The sequence below is a fragment of the Pan paniscus genome, chromosome 19 (genome assembly GCF_029289425.2).
Source record: "Pan paniscus chromosome 19, NHGRI_mPanPan1-v2.0_pri, whole genome shotgun sequence".
Taxonomy (NCBI): Eukaryota; Metazoa; Chordata; class Mammalia; order Primates; family Hominidae; genus Pan; species Pan paniscus.
The window spans coordinates 28,938,244-28,960,072 of NC_073268.2; the positions used below are offsets into that span (position 1 = coordinate 28,938,244).

At 41.1% G+C, this 21,829-nt stretch overlaps 1 protein-coding gene and 1 pseudogene across 1 annotated transcript in view; both read left to right on the forward strand.

Annotated features, from left to right (window-relative positions):
* Positions 1-21,829, forward strand: part of SLFN12L (schlafen family member 12 like) — a 72,566-nt gene that overhangs the window by 1,777 nt on the left and 48,960 nt on the right. Inside the window, exon 2 of the mRNA XM_008971264.4 lies at positions 13,006-13,696. Coding sequence (XP_008969512.3) covers positions 13,596-13,696 — 101 coding nt within the window. The 5' untranslated portion in view covers positions 13,006-13,595. The remainder of the gene's footprint in view (positions 1-13,005; positions 13,697-21,829) is intronic.
* LOC106633969 (mitochondrial import receptor subunit TOM20 homolog) lies at positions 20,585-21,209 on the forward strand (annotated as a pseudogene).

Consider the following 21,829-nt stretch of genomic DNA (forward strand, 5'->3'; position numbering starts at 1 on the left):
AAACAAACAAACAAACTAGCCAGGGCCGGGTGTGGTGGCTCACGCCTGTAATCCCAGCACTTTGGGAGGCCGAGGAAGGTGGATCATTTGAGGTCAGGAGTTCAAGACCAGCTTGGCCAACATGGTAAAACCCTGTCTCTACTAAAAATACAAAAATTACCTGGGAGTGGTGGTGCGTGCCTGTCATTCCAGCTACTCAGGAGGCTGAGGTGGAAAGATCACTTGAACCCAGGAGGTGGAGGGTGCGGTTAGCTGAGATCCTGCCACTGCCTTCGAGCCTTGGCGGCAGAGCAAGAATCCATCTCAAAAACAAAAACAAAAAAAGCTAGCCAGGCATGGTGGCGTACACCTGTAGTCCCAGCTACTTGGGAGGCTGAGGTGGGAGGACTGCTTGAGTTCGGGTGGTGAAGGCTGCAGTGAGCTATGACTGCACCACTGCACTCCAGCCTGGATGACAGAGCAAGACCCTGTTGCTTAAAAAAAAAAAAAAAAAAGGCTGGGTGCGGTGCTGTAATCCCAGCACTTTGGGAGCCTGAGGCGGGCGGATCACCTGAGGTCGGGAGTTCAAGACCAGCCTGACCAACGTGGAGAAACCCCGTCACTACTAAAAATAAAAAAAAAAAATTAGCTAGGCAAGGTGGCACATGTCTGTAATCCCAGCTACTAGGGAGGCTGAGGCAGGAGAATTGCTTGAACCTAGTAGCTTGAATCCCAGCTACTAGGGAGGCGGAGGTTGTGGTGAGCCGAGATCACGCCATTGCACTCCAGCCTGGGCAACAAGAGTGAAACTCCATCTTAAAAAAAAAAAAAAAAGGAGAAAGAGAGAGTCTAGGTTTTGATTAGAAGCACTAGCATTTGGAATCAAATACTCCTGGATTTGAGCCTCACCCATATGACTCTGAATATGTCCCCCAACCTCAGTTTCCTCATTGGTAAAATAAAGATAATAGTATTTGTTGTGAGAAAGCAATGAGATAATGTATGTAAAGTTTTTGGTACAGTTCCTGGCTCAATAAATGTTAGCTTTTTCAGCTCATGAGGAGCACAAGCGTTAACCTTCCTACAATGCCCTTTGTTTTTATTTGCTCTTGATTGATTAGCTCTTCCTGTATCAGAACTCTTGATCCCAGGCCTTGATAGAGATTTCTGCTTCTGGCTGCTTAAGCTTTGGCATATATCCAGGTTCTCTCTCCACATTTGGATCCTTTCTCCCTTTCAATGTTTGGCTAAGCTATGGTTTTTAATCTGGGGTGAGAAGCAGTATCTCATAAACAGCTCCCGCCAGTGACTGGGCCCATTCTGGTTCTTATCCACTGGATTGAGATGGAAGAGGAGCAATTGAAATAATAGACGTGAATTCCCATCAATTGCCAGGTCCCTCGGCTTACTTCTAAATCTCTCTCAACTCTGCCGGCTTAATTCTAAATCTCTCTCAACTCTGCCTACTTCTCCACTGTCCCCACCTTAGTCCACATCACCATCTGTTCTCATATGGGCTGCTGAAACCATATCCTGAAAGGTCTTTTCCATGACTGCTCTAACCTGCTTCAGCTAGAAAGGACTTTGAAAAATGTTCATCTGATGCCGTGTCTTCCTGCTTAACAACCTCCAATGGCTTCCCATTACTTTTTGTTTTTTTTTGAGACGGAGTCTTGCTCTGTTGCCAGGCTGGAGTGCAGTGGGACGATCTCAGCTCACTGCAACCTCCGCTTCCCGGGTTCAAGAGATTCTCCTGCCTCAGCCTCCCGAGTAGCTGGGACTGCAGGCATGTGCTACCATGCCCGGCTAATTTTTTGTATTTTTAGTAGAGATGGGGTTTCACCGTGTTAGTCAGGATGGTCTCCATCTCTTGACCTCATGATCTGCCCACCTGGGTCTCCCAAAGTGCTGGGATCACAGGCATGAGACACCGTGCCCAGGCCTTTCTTTTGAGACAGAGTCTCCTTCTGTTGCCCAGCCTGGAGTGCAGTGGCGTGATTTCGACTCACTGCAAACTTTGCCTCCCAGGTTAAAGCGATTCTCGTGCCTCAGCCTCCCAAGTATCTGGGACTACAGGTGCAGCCTGGTTAATTTTTGTATTTTTAGTAGAGATGAGGTTTCACTATGTTGGCCAGGCTGGTCTCGAACTCCTGACCTCAGGTGATCTGCCCGCCTTGGCCTCCCAAAGTGCTGGGATTACAGGCGTGAGCTACAGTGTCTGGCCAGCTTCCCATTACTCTTAGGGTAAAGCCAGGAACCCTTAAAGTGGCTTACCAGACAATGCACAGTCGGACACCTGAGCATGGTTCCAACCTCATCTCCTGCCTCTATCCTTCCAGCTCTGTGCTGTCAGTCTTTTGAACTTGACATACTCCTTCTTACTTCTGTCTAGAAAATTCTTCCCCCCCTTCTTCACCAAATTAACTCTTCACCTCATTTGCATTCTTCAGATCTTAACTCAAATGTTACTTTTTCTGGAAATCCTTCTCTGAACCCATTCCCTCTCCAACTGCCAGGTTAGGGCAGTGTTTCCATTCTAAGCTCCCCTGACATTCTAAACTTTTGTCCATAGGAGTCACTTGTTTACTGTCAACCTCCTCAAGAACAGGGACCAGGTTTGTTTTGTTCACCACTGTCTTTTCTGGATTTAGCACAGTGCTAGGCAAATAATAGATTTCCAATAAATATTTGTTGAGTAAATGATTTATGACTATTATTTATGATTAAGTATGAATTGAGAGCAATTTCAATTTTAACAATTGAGAAGTACCTAGTTCATTAATATGCATCTTTTAAAAATAGTTTCTACATACAACATTGTATTAAGCATCTTCTTGATGAAATGTAACATATAACTAAAAGCGTAACAACTTGAAAGGGCTGTAGAGGTGTTATGTGATAAAAGCAGAATATAAAATTCTGTTTATTTGATGTTTACAAATTGTAAAACAATGTAATATTATTAAGATGATAAGAGATAAGGCTGAAAATATTATTGATCGCCATAATATTGTTTATAAAGTATATAAAACTGAATGTTGTAGCCTGCCATTTTTTGTGTGTCAAACAATATATATTTAATAATGTGATAATTATATGATTTTGAAGTTTTTTTGTTTTTGTCTTTTGGTTTGTTTTTGTTTTTGAGACAGGGTCTCACCAGGCTGGAGTGCAGTGGAATGATTTTTGTTCACTGCAACCTCTGCCTCCTGGGTTCTAGCGATTCTCCTGCCTCAGCCTCCTGAGTAGCTGGGATTACAGGCACCTGCCATCATGCCTGGCTAATTTTTGTATTTTCAGTAGGGGTGAGGATTTCACTGTGTTAGCCAGGCTGGTCTTGAACTCCTGGCCTCAAGTGATATGCCTGCCTTGGCCTCCCAAAGTGTAAGGATTATAGGTGAGAGCCACGGTGCCTGGCCTGATTTTGAAGTTTTAAAAAAACGTTTTCCAGTAATCCCAACGGAGCCAGGTACTTTATAAAATTTTTCTTGATAACGTCCCTCAGGCTTTTTATTCTGTTATTGATTTATCTGCATTATCAATTTTTTATTAAACAAGCTTTGCTTTTGTGCCTTTTTTTTTTTTTTTTGAGATGGAGTCTCACTCCCTTTTGCACAGGCTGGAGTGCAGTGGTGCAATCTCGGCTCACTGCAACCTCCACCTCCCAGGTCCAAGCGATTCTCCTTCCTCAGCCTCCCAAGTAGCTGGGATAAGAGGCATGTGCCACCACGCCCAGCTAATTTTTGTATTTTTAGTAGAGTCGGGGTTTCGCTATGTTGGCCAGGCTGGTCTCAAACTCCTGACCTCAGGTGATCCACTCGCCTCGGCCTCCCAAAGTGTTAGGATTACAGGCGTGAGCCACTGTGCGCGGCCTGTGCCTATTTTTAAAAACCATTCATTTATGTTTTCAAATTTCTTAATACATATTTTGATGGAACCAAATCTTTCTCAGGTATGATTTTAGAGGAAGAAATCTACTAGAGTTTTCTGTGTATTGATTTTTTTCTTTGGGTCTTAAAGGGAGAAGAAAAGATTAGCAGTTCTTGAGGTTTCTATTTCATACAAAATAATTCGCACTTTTAGATGTAGAAGAGAGTTGTCAGGCCGGGCCGGGTGGCTCACACCTATAGTCCCAGCACTTTGGGAGGCCGAGGTGGGTGGATCACCTGAGGTCAGGATTTCACGACCATCCTGGCCAACACGATGAAACCCCATCTCTATTAAACAAAATAAAAATAAAAAAAATTTAAAAAGTTAGCCAGGCGTGGTGGCAGGAACCTGTAATTCCAGCTACTTGGGAGGCTGAGGCAGGAGACTCACTCGAACCTGCGAGATGGAGGTTGCAGTGAACCGAGATCGCGCCACTGCACTCCAGCCTGGGCAACAAGAGTGAAACTCCATCTCAAAAATAAATAAATAAATAAGTAAATATAATAAAAGAAGAGAGTTGCCAATATGAAAATTTTATCCACGGAAACCAATGGCATGCTATACTTGAAAGAACATGTCCATAGGAATAAACATTAAAACTTTAAAGCTTATATGTCACAAATGGCACTTTGTATAAATAATCTGACAAGGTTGTTTTAATGGTCATAAAATACAGAAGAAGACAGTTGTAAGCTTTATTACAAGGCACATATCAGACATATGAGTAAGATCGTGAAAGATCTGGCCTTCTACATAATTTCCTGCTCAGAAGTCTATTTCCTTTTCACACCTGCATCAACCACCATTTTATTTGTTCATTTCTTTAAAATAATAAAGATGCTAGTGAAAAAAATAAAAGTGCTAGTGGGTTGTCTAAAAAGATGGAAAACCAGACAAAAAAGCAAAACAAGGAAAAACAAAACTTTTAATCTTGTTAATTAATCAAATAAATTGTTTTTTAATTTTTCAATTTCCTCCTGCCCTTACATTTATTATTCCCTTTATTTTGTGTTCCTTTGTGATCTAGTTCTTTTTCTAAGTTCTGTAAATTCACTCTACTTTTATCTTTCTCTTTAACCAATATAGGCATTTGGGGCTATGGATTTTTCTTCACATATGTTTAAGCCACGTTATGGCAATTTGTTGTGACCTAAACCATATGTCCCCAGCAGACAGATTCTTAGTATCTCTGACAGCACTGTGTTTAGTGTGAGCTTTCATTGAATGTTTCCTGCGCTACTGAATCAAATAACGAAATGTTTTCACGGCATGCACGAATGCATAGTCAAGCAAAAGAAAAAAGTGATTGTGCAGGTTGTGGCACAATTCTGAGAGTCTTAAGAGCCCCCTTCTCACCATAGCACAGTTAAGTTTTATTGATTTGCACAACCACTCCCAAATACAAGTTCTTTGAAATAAAAAAGACTAAGAATCATTGATGTTCCTTTTACTCCATTTGTCAGATTTACCACCTCCCTTGGCCATCTTCATTTCCCCCACTATCTACATAAGAATGTATAGTCCAAAAGTTTAACTTCTCTCCCTTTCTCTCTTTCTTTTCTTTTCTTTTCTTTCTTTCTTTCTTTCTTTCTTTCTTTCTTTCTTTCTTTCTTTCTTTCTTTCTTTCTTTCTTTCTTTCTTTCTTTCTTTCCCTTCCTTCCTTCCTTCCTTCCTTCCTTTCTTTCTTTCTCTTTTTTTTTTCTGACAGAGTCTCACTCTGTCACCAGACTGGAGTGCAGTGGCACAATCTTGGCTCACTGCAACCTCCGCCTCCCGGGTTCAAGTGATTCTCCTGCCTCAGCCTCCCGAGTAGCTAGGACTACAGGTGCCTGCCACCACGCCTGGCTAATTTTTTGTATTTTTCGTAGAGATGGGGTTTCACCATGTTGGCCAGGATGGTCTCGATCTCAAAAAAAAAAAAAAAAAAAAAAAAAAAAGACAAAGCAGTCACCCAGGAGGCTAGCCAGGGCACCAAAAGACGTGACAGATGACGTTTATGAGGTTATAATGTTAGTCGGAAGAGTATGGGTTTCTCTTTCAGTATGGGTTTGAGTGACTTTGAGAAAGTTAATTAATGTTTCTGAGCTTCCATCTCTTCAACTTTTTTTTCTTTTCTAATCTATTTTATTTTTTATTTACTATTATTATTTTTATTATTTCAATAGTTTTAGGGGAACAGGTGGTATTTTGTTATATGGACAAGTTCTTTTCTTATTATACTTTAAGTTCTGGGGTACATGTGCAGAATGTGCAGGTTTGTTACATAGGTATTCACATGCCATGGTGGTTTGCTGCACCCACCAACCCGTCACCCACATTAGGTATTTCTCCTAATGTTGTCCCTCCCCTAGCCCCCCACCCCCAGATATGCCCCAGTGTGTGATGTTCCCCTTTATGTGTCCGTGTGTTCTCATTGTTCAACTCCCACTTATGAGAGAGAACATGTGGTATTTGGTTTTCTGTTCTTGTGTTAGTTTGCTGAGAATGATGGTTTCCAGCTTCATCCATGTCCCTGCAAAGCAATGCACTCATCCTTTTTAATGGCTGCATAGTATTCCATGGTGTATATGTGCCACATTTTCTTTATCCAGTCTATCATTGATGGACATTTGGGTTGGTTCCAAGTCTTTGCTATTGTGAATAGTGCCACAATAAACATATGTGTGTATGTGTCTTTATAGCAGAATAATTTATAATCCTTTGGGTATATACCCACTAATGGGATTGCTGGGTCAAATGGTATTTCTGGTTCCAGATCCTTGAGGAATTGCCACACTGTCTTCCACAATGGTGGAACTAATTTACACTCCCATCAACAGTGTAAAAGCATTCCTATTTCTCCACATCCTCTCCAGCATCTGTTGTTTCCTGACTTTTTAATGATCGCCATTCTAACTGGCGTGAGATGGTATCTCATTGTGGTTTTGATTTGCTTTTCTCTAATGACCAGTGATGATGAGCTTTTTTTCATATGTTTGTTGGGTGCATAAATGTCTTCTTTTTGAGAACTGTCTGTTCATATCCTTTGCCCACTTTTTGATGGGGTTGTTTGTTTTTTTCTTGTGAATTTGTTTAAGTTCCTTGTAGATTCTGGATATTAGCCCTTTGTCACATGGATAGATTGCAAAAATTTTTTCCCATGCTGTAGATTGCCTGTTCACTCTGATGTTAGTTTCTTTTGCTGTGCAGAAGCTCTTTAGTTTAATTAGATCCCATTTGTCAATTTTGGCTTTTGTTGCCATTGCTTTTGGTGTTTTAGTCATGAAGTCTTTGCCAATGCCTATGTCCTGGATGTTATTGCCTAGGTTTCCTTCTAGGATTTTTATGGTTTTAGGTCTTACATTTAAGTCTTTAATCCATCTTGAGTTAATTTTTGTATAAGGCATAAGGAAGGGGTCCACTTTCAGTTTTCTGCATGTGGCTAGCCAGTTTTCCCAACACCATTTATTGAATAGGGAATCCTTTCCCCATTGCTTGTTTTTATTAGGTTTGTCAGATCAGATGGTTGTGGATGTGTGGTGTTATTTCTGAGGCCTCTGTTCTGTTCCATTGGTCTATATGTCTGTTTTGGTACCAGCACCATGCTGTTTTGGTTATTGTACCCTTGTAATATAGTTTGAAGTAAGGTAGCTTGATGCCTCCAGCTTTGTTCTTTTTGCTTAGGATTGTCTTGGCTATGCAGGCTCTTTTTTGGTTCTATATGAAGTTTAAAGTAGTTTTTTCCAGTTCTGTGAATAAAGTCACTGGTAGCTTGATGGGGATAGCATTGAATCTGTAAATTACTTTGGGCAGTATGGCCATTTTCACAATATTGATTCTTCCTATCCATGAGCATGGAATGTTTTTCCATTTATTTGTGTCCTCTCTTATTTCCTTGAGCAGTGGTTTGTAGTTCTCCTTGAAGAGGTCCTTCACATCCCTTGTAAGTTGTATTCCTAGGTATTTTATTCTCTTTGTAGCAATTGTGAATGGGAGTTCACTCATGATTTGGCTGTCTGTCTGTTATCGGTGCATAGGAATGCTTGTGATTTTAGCACATTGATTTTGTATCCTGAGACTTTGCTGAACTTGCTTATAAGCTTAAGGAGATTTTTGGGCTGAGACAGTGGGGTTTTCTAAATATACAATCATGTCATCTGCAAACAGAGACAATTCAACTTCCTCTTTTCCTACTTGAATACCCTTTATTTCTTTCTCTTGCCTCATTTCCCTGGCCAGAATTTCCAATACTATGTTGACTAGGAGTGGTGAGAGGGGGCATCCTTGTCTTGTACTGGTTTTCAAAGGGAATGTATCCAGCTTCTGCCCATTCAGTATGATACTGGCTGTGGGTTTGTGATAAATAGCTCTTATTATTTTGAGGTACGTTCCATCGATACCTAGTTTATTGAGAATTTTTAGCATGGAGGGGTGTTGAATTTTGTTGAAGGCCTTTTCTGCATCTATTGAGATAATCATGTGGCTTTTGTCATTCGTTCTGTTTATGTGATGGATTACGTTTATTGATTTGCGTATGTTCAACCAGCCTTGCATCCCAGGGATGAAGCTGACTTGACTGTGGTGGATAAGCTTTTTGATGTGCTGCTGGATTCGGTTTGCCAGTATTTTTTTGAGGATTTTTTGCATTGATGTTCATCAAAAAAAATTTTCTTTTTTTTGTTGCATCTCTACCAGGTTTTGGTATCAGGATGATGCTGGCCTCATAAAATGAGTTAGGGAGGATTCCCTCTTTTTCTATTGTTTAGAATAACTTCAGAAGGAATGGTACCAGCTCCTCTTCATACCTCTGGTAGAATTCAGCTGTGAATCTGTCTGGTCCTGGAGTTTTTTTGGTTGGTAGGGTATTAATTACTGCCTCAATTTCAGAAGCTGTTATTGGTCTATTCAGGGATTCGACTTCTTCCTGGTTTAGACTTGGGAGGGCCTATGCGTCCAGGAATTTATCCATTTCTTCTAGATTTTCTAGTTTATTTGCATAGAGGTGTTTACAGTATTCTCTGATGGTGGTTTGTATTTCTGTGGGATTCGTGGTGATATCCCCTTTATGATTTTTTTATTGCATCTATTTGATTCTTCTCTCTTTTCTTCTTTATTAGTCTGGGTAGTAGTCTATCTATCTTGTGGATCTTTTCAAAAAACCAGCTCCTAGATTCATTGAATTTTTGAAGGGGTTTTTGTGTCTCTATGTCCTTCATTTATGCTCTGATCTTAGTTATTTCTTGTCTTCTGCTAGCTTTTGAATTTGTTTGCTGTCGCTTCTCTAGTTCTTTTAATTGTGATGTTAGGGTGTTGATTTTAGATCTTTCCTGCTTTTTCTTGTGGGCATTTAGTGATATAAATTTCCCTCTACACACTGCTTTAAATGTGTCCCAGAGATTCTGGCACGTTGTGTCTTTGTTCTCATTGGTTATGAAGAACGTCTTTATTTCTGCCTTCATTTCGTTATTTACCTGGTAGTCATTCAGGAGCAGGTTGTTCAGTTTCCATGTAGTTATGTGGTTTTGAGTGAGTTTCTTAATCCTGAGTTCTAATTTGATTGCACTGTGGTCTGAGAGGATTTTTGTTATGATTTCTGTTATTTTGCATTTGCTGAGGAGTGTTTTACTTCTAATTATGTGGTCAGTTTTAGAATAAGTGCCATGAGGTGCTGAGAAGAATGTATATTCTGCTGATTTGCAGTGGAAAGTTCTGTAGATGTCTATTAGATCCGCTTGGTTCAGAGCGGAGTTGAAGTCCTGAATATCCTTGTTAATTTTCTGTCTCGTTGATCTGTCTAATATTGACTGTAGAGTGTTAAAGTCTCCCACTATTACTGTGTGGGAGTCTAAGTCTCTTGGTAGGTCTCTAAGAATTTGCTTTATGAATCTGGGTGTTCCTGTATTGGGTACATATATATTTAGGATAGTTAGCTCTTTTGTTGCATTGATCCCTTTACCATTATGTAATGCCCTTCTTTGTCTTTTTTGATCTTTGTTGGTTTAAAGTCTGTTTTATCAGAGACTAAGATTGAAACCCCTGCTTTTTTTTGCTTTCCGTTTGCTTGGTAAATATTCCTCCATCCCTTTATTTTGAGCCTATGTGTGTCTTTGCACGTGAGGTGGGTCTCCTGAATACAGCACACTGATGGGTCTTGACTCTTTTATCCAATTTGCCAGTCTGTGTCTTTTAATTGGGGCATTTAGCCCATTTACATTTAAGGTTAATATTGTTATGTGTGAATTTGATCCTGTTACTATGATGCTAGCTGGTTATTTTGCCCATAGTTGATGGTTTCTTCATAGTGTCGATGGTCTTTACAATTTGATATGTTTTTGAAGTGCCTGGTACCGGTTGTTCCTTTCCATGTTTAGTGCTTCCTTCAGGAGTTCTTGTAAGGCAGGCCTGGTGGTGACAAAATCTCTCAGCATGTTCTTGTCTGTAAAGGATTTTATTTCTCCTTCACTTGTGAAACTTAGTTTGGCTGGATATGAAATTCTGGGTTGACGATTCTTTTCTTTAAGAATGTTGAATATTGGCCCCCACTCTCTTCTGGCTTGTAGGATTTCTGCAGAGAGATCTGCTGTTAGTTTGATGGGCTTCCATTTGTGGGTAACCCAACCTTTCTCTCTGGCTGCCCTTAACATTTTTTTCCTTCATTTCAACCTTGGTGAATCTGATGATTATGTGTCTTAGGGTTGCTCTTCTCGAGGAATATCTTTGTGGTGTTCTCTGTATTTCCTGAATTTGAATGTTGGCCTGTCTTGTTAGGTTGGGGAAGTTCTCTTGGATAATATCCTGAAGAGTGTTTTCCAAATTGGTTCCATTCTCCTCATCACTTTCATGTACACCAATCAAACGTAGATGTGGTCTTTTCACATAGTCCCATATTTTCTTGGAGGCTTTGTTCATTCCTTTTCATTCTTTTTTCTCTATTCTTGTCTTCTTGCTTTATTTCATTAAGTTGATCTTCAATCTCTGATATCCTTTCTTCTGCTTGATTAATTTGGCTACTGATACTTGTGTATGTTTCACGAAGTTCTCGTGCTGTGTTTTTCAGCTCCATCAGGTCATTTATATTCTTCTCTAAACTAGTTATTCTAGTTAGCAATTTGTCTAACCTCTTTTCAAGGTTCTTAGCTTCCCTGTGTTGGGTTAAAACATGCTCCTTTAGCTCAGAGGAGTTTGTCATTACCCACCTTATGAAGCCTACGTCTGTCAATTTGTCAAACTCATTCTCCGTCCAGTTTTGTTCCCTTGCTGGCAAGGAGTTGTGATCCTTTGGAGGAGAAGAGGTATTCTGGTTTTTGGAATTTTCAGCCTTTTTGAGCTGGTTTCTCCCCATCTTCGTGGATTTATCTACCTTTTGTCTTTGATGTTGGTGACCTTCAGATGGGGTCTCTGAGTGGATGTGCTAGTCCTTTCTGTTTGTTAGTTTTCCTTCTAACAGTCTGGTCCCTCTGCCGTAGGTCTGCTGGAGTTTGCTGGAGGTCCACTGCAGACCCCGTTTGCCTGGGTATCACCAGTGTGGGCTGCAGAACAGCAAAGATTGCTGCCTGTTCTTTCCTTTGGAAGCTTCGTGCCAGAGGGGCACCCACCAGATGCCAGCCAGAGCTCTCTTGTATGAGGTGTTTGTTGGCCCCTGCTGGGAGGTGTCTCCCAGTTGAGATACACATGGGCCAGGGACCCACTTGAGGAGGCCATCTGACCCTTAGCAAGCTCGAACGCTGTGCCAGGAGATCCGCTGCTCTCTTTAGAGCTGTCAGGCAGGTACACTAAAGTCTGCTGACACTGCACCCGCAGCCGCCCCTTCCCCCAGGTGCTCTGTCCCAGGGAGATGGGGGTTTTATTTATCTCCCCCAACTTCTTAACATCTCTAAAATCTAGATGTATGTCATAATAGATGCCATCTCCTACTCACTAACATCCACGTTGCAGGCATAATCAAGTTGTGTGAACACCTGGTATGAATGAGAAAGCACAAGCAACAATGAACAACAAACAATTACCAGTAAAGTTTGGGTAATTTCAATTTCAAATTACCACTTACAAATCTTGATTCTGGTTTGTATTCGGCCACTGCCACAATAGGGCAAAAACATTCTTGTTTTTCTCCCTTTGGACCCCATGATCTTTGAAATATTTTTTTTTTTTTAAGACAAGGTCTGACTGAATCGCCTAGGCTGGAGTGCAGTGGCACAATCTCAGCTCACTGCAACCTCCGCCTCCTGGGCTCAAGCAATCCTCCCACCTCAGCCTCCTGAGGAGATGGGACTACAGGCATGCACCATTATGCCTAGATCATTTTTATATTTTTTGTAGAAACAGGGTTTCACCATTATGCCCAGGCTGGTCTCGCACTCCTGGGCTCAAGTGATCACCCATCTTGGCCTCCCAAAGTGCTAGGATTACAGGAGTGAGCCACCGCACCCAGCCTAAAATAAGTTTATAACTCTGTAGCACAAGTATATTCTCATGTCACGTAATTGTTCCTTGTTTGCCTGTGACAAAGAGAAGACTTTTGTAATGGGGGGGAGCCTCAGATTGATCTGCATGTGATGCAACAATTCTGCTTCAGGAGAGATAGCTTCAAGGGTCTCCTAGTTGAGGACTGAAGAAAATTAACTGCCAATAAAAGCTTTTACGTTACTTCCTCTTCTCCGCAAATATTGTGCTAATGAGTACCTTCTTCCTGGGAAGGCTCCTGCTACCCCCATTAGTGGGGACTGTTAGGGGACATTTTGAGATTCATGCACTTTGAGAGTGGGATGGGGAATAGGACTCATCTTTTTCAAGCAGCTGCAATGAGCCAGACTCTTTATGTTACTTCATTTATTCCTCTCCATAGGAAATGTGCTATTCTTAGTTTTGTTTTACAAATGAGAGAGCAAAGTCTCAGAGAGGTTAGGTCAAAGGCATAATAAACACATGGGTTTAGATGAGATTTACCAGATATTTCAAAGCTTCTTTTCCTTTATAATTGTAATATAATGTTTATAGAAGAATATTTGAAATATCTGTAATTAATAATCAAATATATTAATCAGTTAATTATAACTAATTGTCATAATCAGTATGATTCTTCTCCTTCCCCTAATTTCTCATTCTTTTCACATCTAGTGCTACCAGGATATTTGCGATGTACTCTGGAATCCCTCTGGAAGGAGCTGTCCTCACAGAATGAAGGATTAGAGGAGTTAATAAATAAGCAAACCCAACCTTTCTCCTGGGGAATTGTGGTCCTCTCTAGAAGCTAGGCCGTGGACCTGAATTTGCAGGAGAAGCCAGGAGTCATCTGCGATGCTCTGCTGATAGCATAGAACAGCCCTGGCAGGGCCAGGACTACTGCACTCGCACTGCCCTTACTTTGAAGCAGAAGCTGGTGAACATGGGGGGCTACACTGGGAAGGTGTGTGTCAGGGCCAAGGTCCTCTGCCTGAGTCCTGAGAGCAGCGCAGAGGCCTTGGAGGCTGCAGTGTCTCCGACGGATTACCCCGCGTCCTATAGTTTTGCAGGCACCCAGCACATTGGAAGCCCTGCTGCAGTCCCTCGTGATTGTCTTGCTCGGCTTCAGGTCTCTCTTGAGTGACCTGCTCAGCTATGAGGTTTTAAATCTGCTCACAGCCCAGCAGTATGAGATATTCTCCAGAAGCTTCCACAAGAACAGAGAATTGTTTGTCCATGGCTTACCTGGCTTAGGAAAGACCATCATGGCCATGAAGATCATGGAGAAGATCAGGAATGTGTTTCACTGTGAGGCACACAGAATTCTCTACATTTGTGAAAGTCAGTTTCTGAGGAATTTCATCAGGTAAGCAGTTGGACCTTATGTCTCTAAGTATTATTTAATCTGTGTTTAATTTTCTCTGCTAAGTAACCTTGTCCCTTGAAAATTAAGTGGTAAAATTATCTGTGACAACAAACTGTGTTTAGGAGAGCACAATGGGGTAATTTTTTCTACCTTTTTTTTTATTATACTTTAAGTTTTAGGGTACATGTGCACAACGTGCAGGTTTGTTACATATGTATACATGTGCCATGTTGGTGTGCTGCACCCATTAACTCGTCATTTAACATTAGGTATATCTCCTAATGCTATCCCTCCCCCTCCCCCCACCCCACAACAGGCCCCGGTGTGTGATGTTCCCTTTCCTGTGTCCGTTTTCTACCTTTTTTAGCTAAAGAAAACCGACTCAGGTCATTTTTCATTTTCTTGAGACAGAGTCTTGCTCTGTCACCCAGGCTGGAGTGCAGTGGCACCATCACGACTCACTGTAGCCTCAACCTCCTGAGCTCAAGCAATCCTCCCACCTCAGCTTCCTGAGTAGCTAGGACCCAGTTGCCTGCCATCATGCCTGGATAATTTAAAAATATTTTTGTAAAAACAACTATGTAGCTCAGGCTGGAGTGATCATAGTTCACCATATCCCTGAACTCCTGGGCTGAAGTGATCCTCCTGCCTCAGCCTCCCCAATTGCTGGGATTGTAGGCATGAGCCACTGTGCCAGGCTCAGTTGGGTTTTGATGGTGCCTGCCTATCTCTGCAATCTGGCTTTAGCTAGCTGGGACTTACTCCATTAAAGATCTGAAAATCCACCCAGCCATGGTAAAATAAAACAAAATGCTTTTAAAATTTAAGTTAACTTTTTATTTTAAAATATTCATAGACTTACAGAAAAGTTGCACAGATAGTACAGAAAGTTCCTGTGTACCCTTCACTCAGTTCCCTCTTTCATTACTACATTACTGTGGTTCACTTTTCACAACCATCATACATTGCTGTGAACTAAACTCCACAATTTATCTGGATTTCCCAGTTTTCTCCTATTGTGCTTTGTCTGTTCCAGGATCCCATCCAGGACGCCACATGACATTTAGTAGTTATGTCTCCTTAGCCTCCTTGGATCTGTGATAATTTTTCAGACTTTATTTTTGAAGACCTGGATAGTTTTGAGAAGCACTGTTCAGGCACTTTGTAGAATGTCCCTTTTGGGTTTGTCTGATGTTTTTCTCATAGTTAGGCTGGAGTTATAGGTTGTCAACTTAAAAATCACACAATTTATAAGTTTAGAAAAGAGATTTTATTTATTATAAAGTGTTACAACTTGCAGGCTGGCCATCCTGATTGGGGGGAAGCTTAGACAGAAAGGCAGCACTTTGAAAGAAGGGAGGATGGAACAAGGATTTGTGCAGAATGGCTTGGGCAGTATATATATTCAGCAGGTTATAGGAGGAGATATGAATACTCCTGAGAGGGGGTTGTGCATGTGCATGGAGAGTAAACATGCTTATTGTGTGTATTGTCCCATGTTCACTTTTTAGTAGAGACAACTTTTTTTTTTTTGAGACCGAGTTTTGCTCTGTCGCCCAGGCTGGAGTGCAGTGGTATGATCTCGGCTCACTGCAACTGCTGCCTCCTGGGTTCAAGCAAATTCTCCTGCCTCAACCTCCCGAGTAGCTGGGACTACAGGCGTGCATCACCACCCCTGTCTAATTTTTGTGTTTTTAATAGAGTACGGGTTTTGCCATGTTGGCCAGGCTGGTCTTGAACTCCTGACCTCAGGTGATCCACCCGTCTCGGCCTCCCAAAGTGTTGGGATTACAGGCATGAGCCATCGTGCCCAGCCAGTAGAGACTAAACTTTATAATTATTACAATTAGACCCTATATGTTTTAACTTTTATATCTGTTACAATTAGACCTTACACATCAAAAGTCTTTTCAGGAGAAGAAGGCACTCAAGTGCTCAGAATCGAAACCAGCCAGAACCAGTCCATGGTTGGTGGTCTTGTTATCAGAAGAAAGTTACTAAAATCAGTCTCTTGTCCAGTCAAAGCTGTAGTTAGGGCTGGTGGAGCAGGGGGTCAGTTGGTTCACGTCTGGCAGTGGATGCGCTGCAGTTGTTTTAATATTGCTTATCTCCAGGCCAGTGTTTGTTTAGCTGATAGAAGAAAAGAAAAAGCTTGTGGCTATTAGAACATAGTTTATTCTTTAAGTGTAGGGACGCGTGACTCAACTCTTGCCTGTCAAGGCTTTAGGTCCTATTTACAACTTGGTATCTTATTGCCACGAAGAGACTGTTTCATCGGTCTTATGATGTTTATTTTAACCTGAGTGCTGGTCAGTTGTTGTGTCTAAACTGCAAAAGAGAGCGGTTATAATGAGGTGCGGCTGACCTGCCATTCCATCATGCTTGCAAATTCAACTTTTAAGGTTTTTCTGGGGTCCCCTTGGCCAAGAGGGGGTCTGTTCAGTGGTTGGGGGGCTTAGGATTTTATTTTTCATACTCAAGATTTTCAAGAGGAAGACCACAGGGATGAACTGTAATTGTCATCATATCATATCAGGGGTGTATGCGATCGACATGTCTTATCATGTTGATAGTAACCTTGACCGTATGAGTCAGGAAGTGTTTGCCAGGTTGATCCACCGTATTTACTTTTCCTCCCTCAGATGTCATAAGTGCAGTTCACACTCAAAGGGTGAGGATTGAAGTGCCACTTCCTTGATGTGGGGAGAGAGGATGTAGCTATTATACATAAGTTATTTGGAATTCTTCTGTATAGGAGACTTGTCTTTTCTCCATTTACTCATTCATTCAATCTTTTACTTGTATGAATGAACTTATAGGTACTTATTTAATATTTTGGGTTATATTTCAATATTACATTATTTAGTTCCTCAAATTGTTCTAGTATTAGCCATTGGAAGCTCTTTCTTTTTTATTTATTTTATTTTGCTTTAAGTTCTGGGATACATGTGCAGAACGTGCAGGTTTGTTACATAGGTATACATGTGCCATGGTGGTTTGCTGCACCAATCAACCTGTCATCTAGATTTTAAGCCATGCATGCATTAAGTATTTGTCCTAATGCTCTCCCTTTCCTTGCCCCCCTACCCTCTGACAGGCCCCAGTGTGTGATGTTCCCCTTTGTGTGTCCGTGTGTTCTTATTGTTCAACTCCCACTCATGAGTGAGAACATGTGGTGTTTGGTTTTCTGTTTCTGTGTTAGTTTGCTGAGAATCATGGCTTCCAGCTTCATCCACGTCTTTGCAAAGGACATGAACTCATTCTTTTTTATGGCTGCATAGTGTGTACGTGCCACATTTTCTTTATCCAGTCTATCATTGATGGGCATTTGGGTTGGTTCCAAGTCTTTGCTATTGTAAATAGTGCTGCAGTAAACATATGTGTGCATGTGTCTTTATAGTAGAATGATTTATAATCCTTTGGGTATATACCCAGTAATGGGATTGCTTGGTTAAATGGTATTTCTGGTGGTAGATCCTTGAGGAATTGCCACACTGTCTTCCACAATGGTTGAATTAATTTACATTCCCACCAACAATGTAAAAGTGTTCCTATTTCTCCACATCCTCTCCAGCATCTGTTGTTTTCTGACTTTTTAATAATCGTCATTCTAACTGGTGTGAGATGCTATCTCATTGTGGTTTTGATTTGCTTTTCTCTAATGACCTGTGATGGTAAGCTTTTTTTCATGTTTGTTCGGTGCATAAATGTCTTTTTTTTTTTTTTTTAAATACAGTCTCACTCTGTCTCCCAGGCTGGAGTGCAGTGGCACGATCTCGGCTTACTGCAACCTCTGCCTCCTGGCTTCAAGCAATTCTCCTCCCTCAGCTTCCCGAGTAGCTGGGATTATAGGCACCTGCCACGATGCCCAGCTAATTTTTGTATTTTTGTAGAGATGGGGTTTCACCGTGTTGGCCAGGGTGGTCTCAAACTCCTGACCTCAAGAGATCCACCCGCCTCGGCATCCCAAAGTGCTGGGATTACAGGCGTGGGCCACCGCACCTGGTCATAGATGTCTTCTTTTGAGAAGTGTCTGTTCATATCCTTTGCCCACTTTTTGATAGGGTTGTTTGTTTTTCTCTTGTGAATTTGTTTAAGTTCCTTGTAGATCCTAGATATTAGACCTTTGTCAGATGGGTAGATTGCAAAAATTTTCTCCCATTCTGTAGGTTGCCTGTTCACCCTGATGATAGTTTATTTTGCTGTGCAGAAGCTCTTTAGTTTGATTAGATCCCATTTGTCAATTTTAACTTTTGTTGCAATTGCTTTTGTTTTAGTCATGAAGTCTTTGCCCATGCCTATGTCCTGAATGGTATTGCCTAGGTTTTCTTTTAGCGTTTTTATGGTTTTGAGTTTTACATTTAAGTCTTTAATCCATCTTGAGTTAATTTTTGTATAGGTGTAAGGAAGGAGTACAGTTTCTGTTTTCTGCATATGGCTAGCCAGTTTTCCCAGCACGATTTATTAAACAGGGAATCCTTTCCCCATTGTTTGTTTTGTCAGTTTTGTCGAAGATCAGATGGTTGTAGATGTGTGGTGTTATTTCTTAGGTCTCTGTTCTGTTTCATTGGTTGATGTATCTGTTTTGGTACCAGTGCTATGCTGTTTTGGTTACTGTAGGCTTGTAGTATAGTTTGAAGTTAGGTAGTGTGATGCCTCCAGCTTTGTTCTTTTTGCTTAGGATTCTCTTGGCTATATGGGCTCTTTTTTGGTTCCATATGAAATTTACAGTAGTTTTTTCTAATTCTGCAAAGAAAGTCACTGGTAGCTTGATGGGAATAGCATTGAATCTATAAATTACTTTGGGCAGTATGGCCATTTTCACAATATTGATTCTTCCTATCCATGAGCTTGGAATGTTTTTCCATTTATTTGTGTCCTCTCTTATTTCCTTAAGCAGTGGTTTGTAGTTCTTGAAGAGGTCCTTCACGTCCCTTGTAAGTTGTGTTCCTAGGTATTTTATTCTCTTTGTAGCAATTGTGAATGGGAGTTCACTCATGATTTGGCTCTGTGCTTGTCTGTTGTTGGTGTATAGGAATGCTTGTGATTTTTTTTCTCTGCCCCAGCCCTAAAATCAGCCATTTCTCCAAGAAGCTCTGGTTCTTTTTACTGAAGAATGGCAAAAACCAAGATCTGTGCCCTCACTGCTATTTGTTTGTTTTCTTAATTTGTTTATGTTGACTATTCTGGCTTTTGCAAAATGTCACTGTATATGACTGCAGTGCCCATGGCACACATTAGCCATGTGTAGAAAATTAGTGCTTGCTATGTGGCTGGTCCAAATTGAGATGACAAGTAAGTGTAAAATAGACACTGGGATTCAAAAACTTAGTATGACAAAGAATGAAAAATTACATGAATCATTTTTAAATGGATTACGTGTCAAAATGATAATATTTTGGAAATATTTAGTTGAATAAAATATTTTATTAAAAGTAAAGCTGTTTATTTATTTTTACCTTTTAAAAATGTGCTTACTATATTAAAATCACATTTATGTATTGCATTATATTTCTGTTGGATGGCACTGGTATATGGATCATTAAAATAGGTCTGCTCATTGTTAAAATTAATCTGCTCATCATTAGACTAGACCAGTGGCTCTCAATAGAGTGGAGGGGGTGGCGGATTTTGCCCTCCAAGGGACATAATATCTGGAGATATTTCCGGTTGTCACCCCTTGAGGGGAGTGTGTTAATGGTACCTGGTGGATAGAGGCCAGGGATACTGCTGAACATCCTAGAAGGTACAGGATAGCCCCCCACAACAAACAATTTTCCAGCCCCAAATCTCAATAGTGTCAAGGCTGACAAATCCTGTACTACAAAAAGAAGGAGTATAGTTCTATCCTTCTTAAACACGTATTCCAGAATGGAAGGGCAGAACTGGTTAGAGTTTTAATCTGATCAAAGTGATGGAATGTTTTGCTTTAGGACAATTAATGCCTGGTGCACTGAGGTTCCTATATGCTGGGGAGCTGGAAAATGGAATGAAGAATCTTAGAGGATTCCATGCCCCTAGTAGGGACCCCAACCTTTTTGATGCTGAAGTAATAGAGTTGCAAAAACTGTTTGTTCTTGTGAAGTGGTAGTGATATGTGAAGGACAACTAAGGGAAATAGTTTCCTCGGAAAGATAAACTATCTTCAGTGGATATTAGGAAATAAGGATATTAATGTCTCTCAAATTCTATGGTCCTATATTGATCAGTTTGAAGATGTTACTAAGTGTTTATATAAATCTAGTAGAGGGGGTCTCTAAGAATCCCAGGGAAAAAATAAGAAATTAAGCCCAAAACATCCAATTCTTTAAATATGCTAACTCTTTAAGAAACGCTGGCAGGGTGCGGTGGCTCATGCCTGTAATCTCAGCACTTTGGGGGGCAGAGATGGGTAGATCACGAGGTCAGGAGTTCGAGACCAGCCTGGCCAACATAGTGAAACCCCGTCTCTTCTAAAAATACAAATATTAGCCGGGTGTGGTGGTGGGCTCCTGTAATCCCAGTTACTCATGCGGCTAGGTCAGGAGAATCGCTTGAACCTGGGAGATGGAGGTTGCAGTGAGCCAAGATCGTGCCACTGCACTCCAGCCTGGGCAACAAAGAGTAAAACTCCGTCTCAAAAAAAAAAAAAAAAAAAAAAAAAAATTGCCAGGCGTGGTGGCCGCGCCTGCAATCCCAGCTACGCAGAAGGCTGAGGCGAAAGGATCGCTTGAGTCTGGGAGGCGCAGGTGGCAGTGAGTTGAGATCACGCCACTGCACTCCAACCTGGGGTGAGAGAACGAGAATAGGTCTCAAAAACAAACAAGCAAAAAATCAAAACAAACAAATAAACTAAAACAAAAGAAACACTCTCCAGGCATGGAGAAAATAATATAAACTCAGTGGTAATCCTATACACATGACTCTCTCTCATACTTGCACAAATACAGTAAATGCATTAACGATTTTAATCTTCAGAACCCTGGATCTTGCTTTCCAAGTGCCTGTCCCGCCGGCGTCGGGTCTGAGCGGCTCCCTGTGCTCGGATGGTTCGTGGGCAACCGCTCCTTTCCCCCACCGCCACAGTCCACACTCAGCGTTCTGGGGAAGAGGCTGGTTCGGAACGGAGCCATCGCCGCTGGGGTATTCGGGGCCCTTTTCATCGGGTACTGCATCTACTTCGACCGCAAAAGACTGAAGTGACCCCAACTTAAAGAACAGGCGTCCAGAATAAAGAAAGAAACAGAAGCTGGCCGAGGAGTGAGTTGAGCTTTCCAAGTTAGCTGACCTTAAAGATGCTGAAGCTGTCCAGAAATTCCTCCTTGAAGAGATATAGCTTTAGTGAAGAGATCCTAGCTAAAGGTGTAGACCACCTGACAAATCCAAGTGCTGTGTGTGGACAGCCACAGTGGTTACTGCAAGTGTTACAACAAACCCTTCCACTACCAGTGATCCAGATGCTTCTGACAAAGCCCCTACCAGTTAATCAGAGACTTGTAAGTGCTGGCGCTTGGCCGAAGATGATGTGGAATGAGAAACAAATGTCAACACAATAAAATCTCAGTTAAAATACTTTAAAAATTCTTAACTTGGTAGTTAAGCAGAAGGGCAAATATGCTTGTTATGAACTATTCTACATTGAAATCTACCAAAGTTAATGTTTACTTTGTGTAAATCCATTTGGTTCATTTATTTTTCCCAGTGAAAAGCATATTTTGATAGAGATCTTTTCATTTTTTAAGTACACTATGAGTTACTGAAATATCACAGATTTTGTTCATTTCTAAAACATGCGATTAACATGTGCATATGGCCTTGCTTATGTTAAAAACACCCAGGGCTCAGTGTTGAAAGATAGGCAAAAAAGTGTAGGAGAAACTGAAGAATGCACATTTTTATGGCTAGTGCATTATGCTATAAATCAGGAAATTTGATAGAGACTTGATTGTGTTTGTTAAAACTGAGGATTAAAATTTTGAGGTGATGATTCCATTTAATCTCTTAGACATAAATCTGCAAGGTGTGCTGTTGTGCTGTGTTAACATTACCACCTTCCAGTGTGTCAGTCTTGAAATGTTTTGTTTAAATCAGTGAGCTTAATGTGTTCTAAGCAATTATCTCCTTGCATTTAAAATATAAGTAGTTGCAAACAGC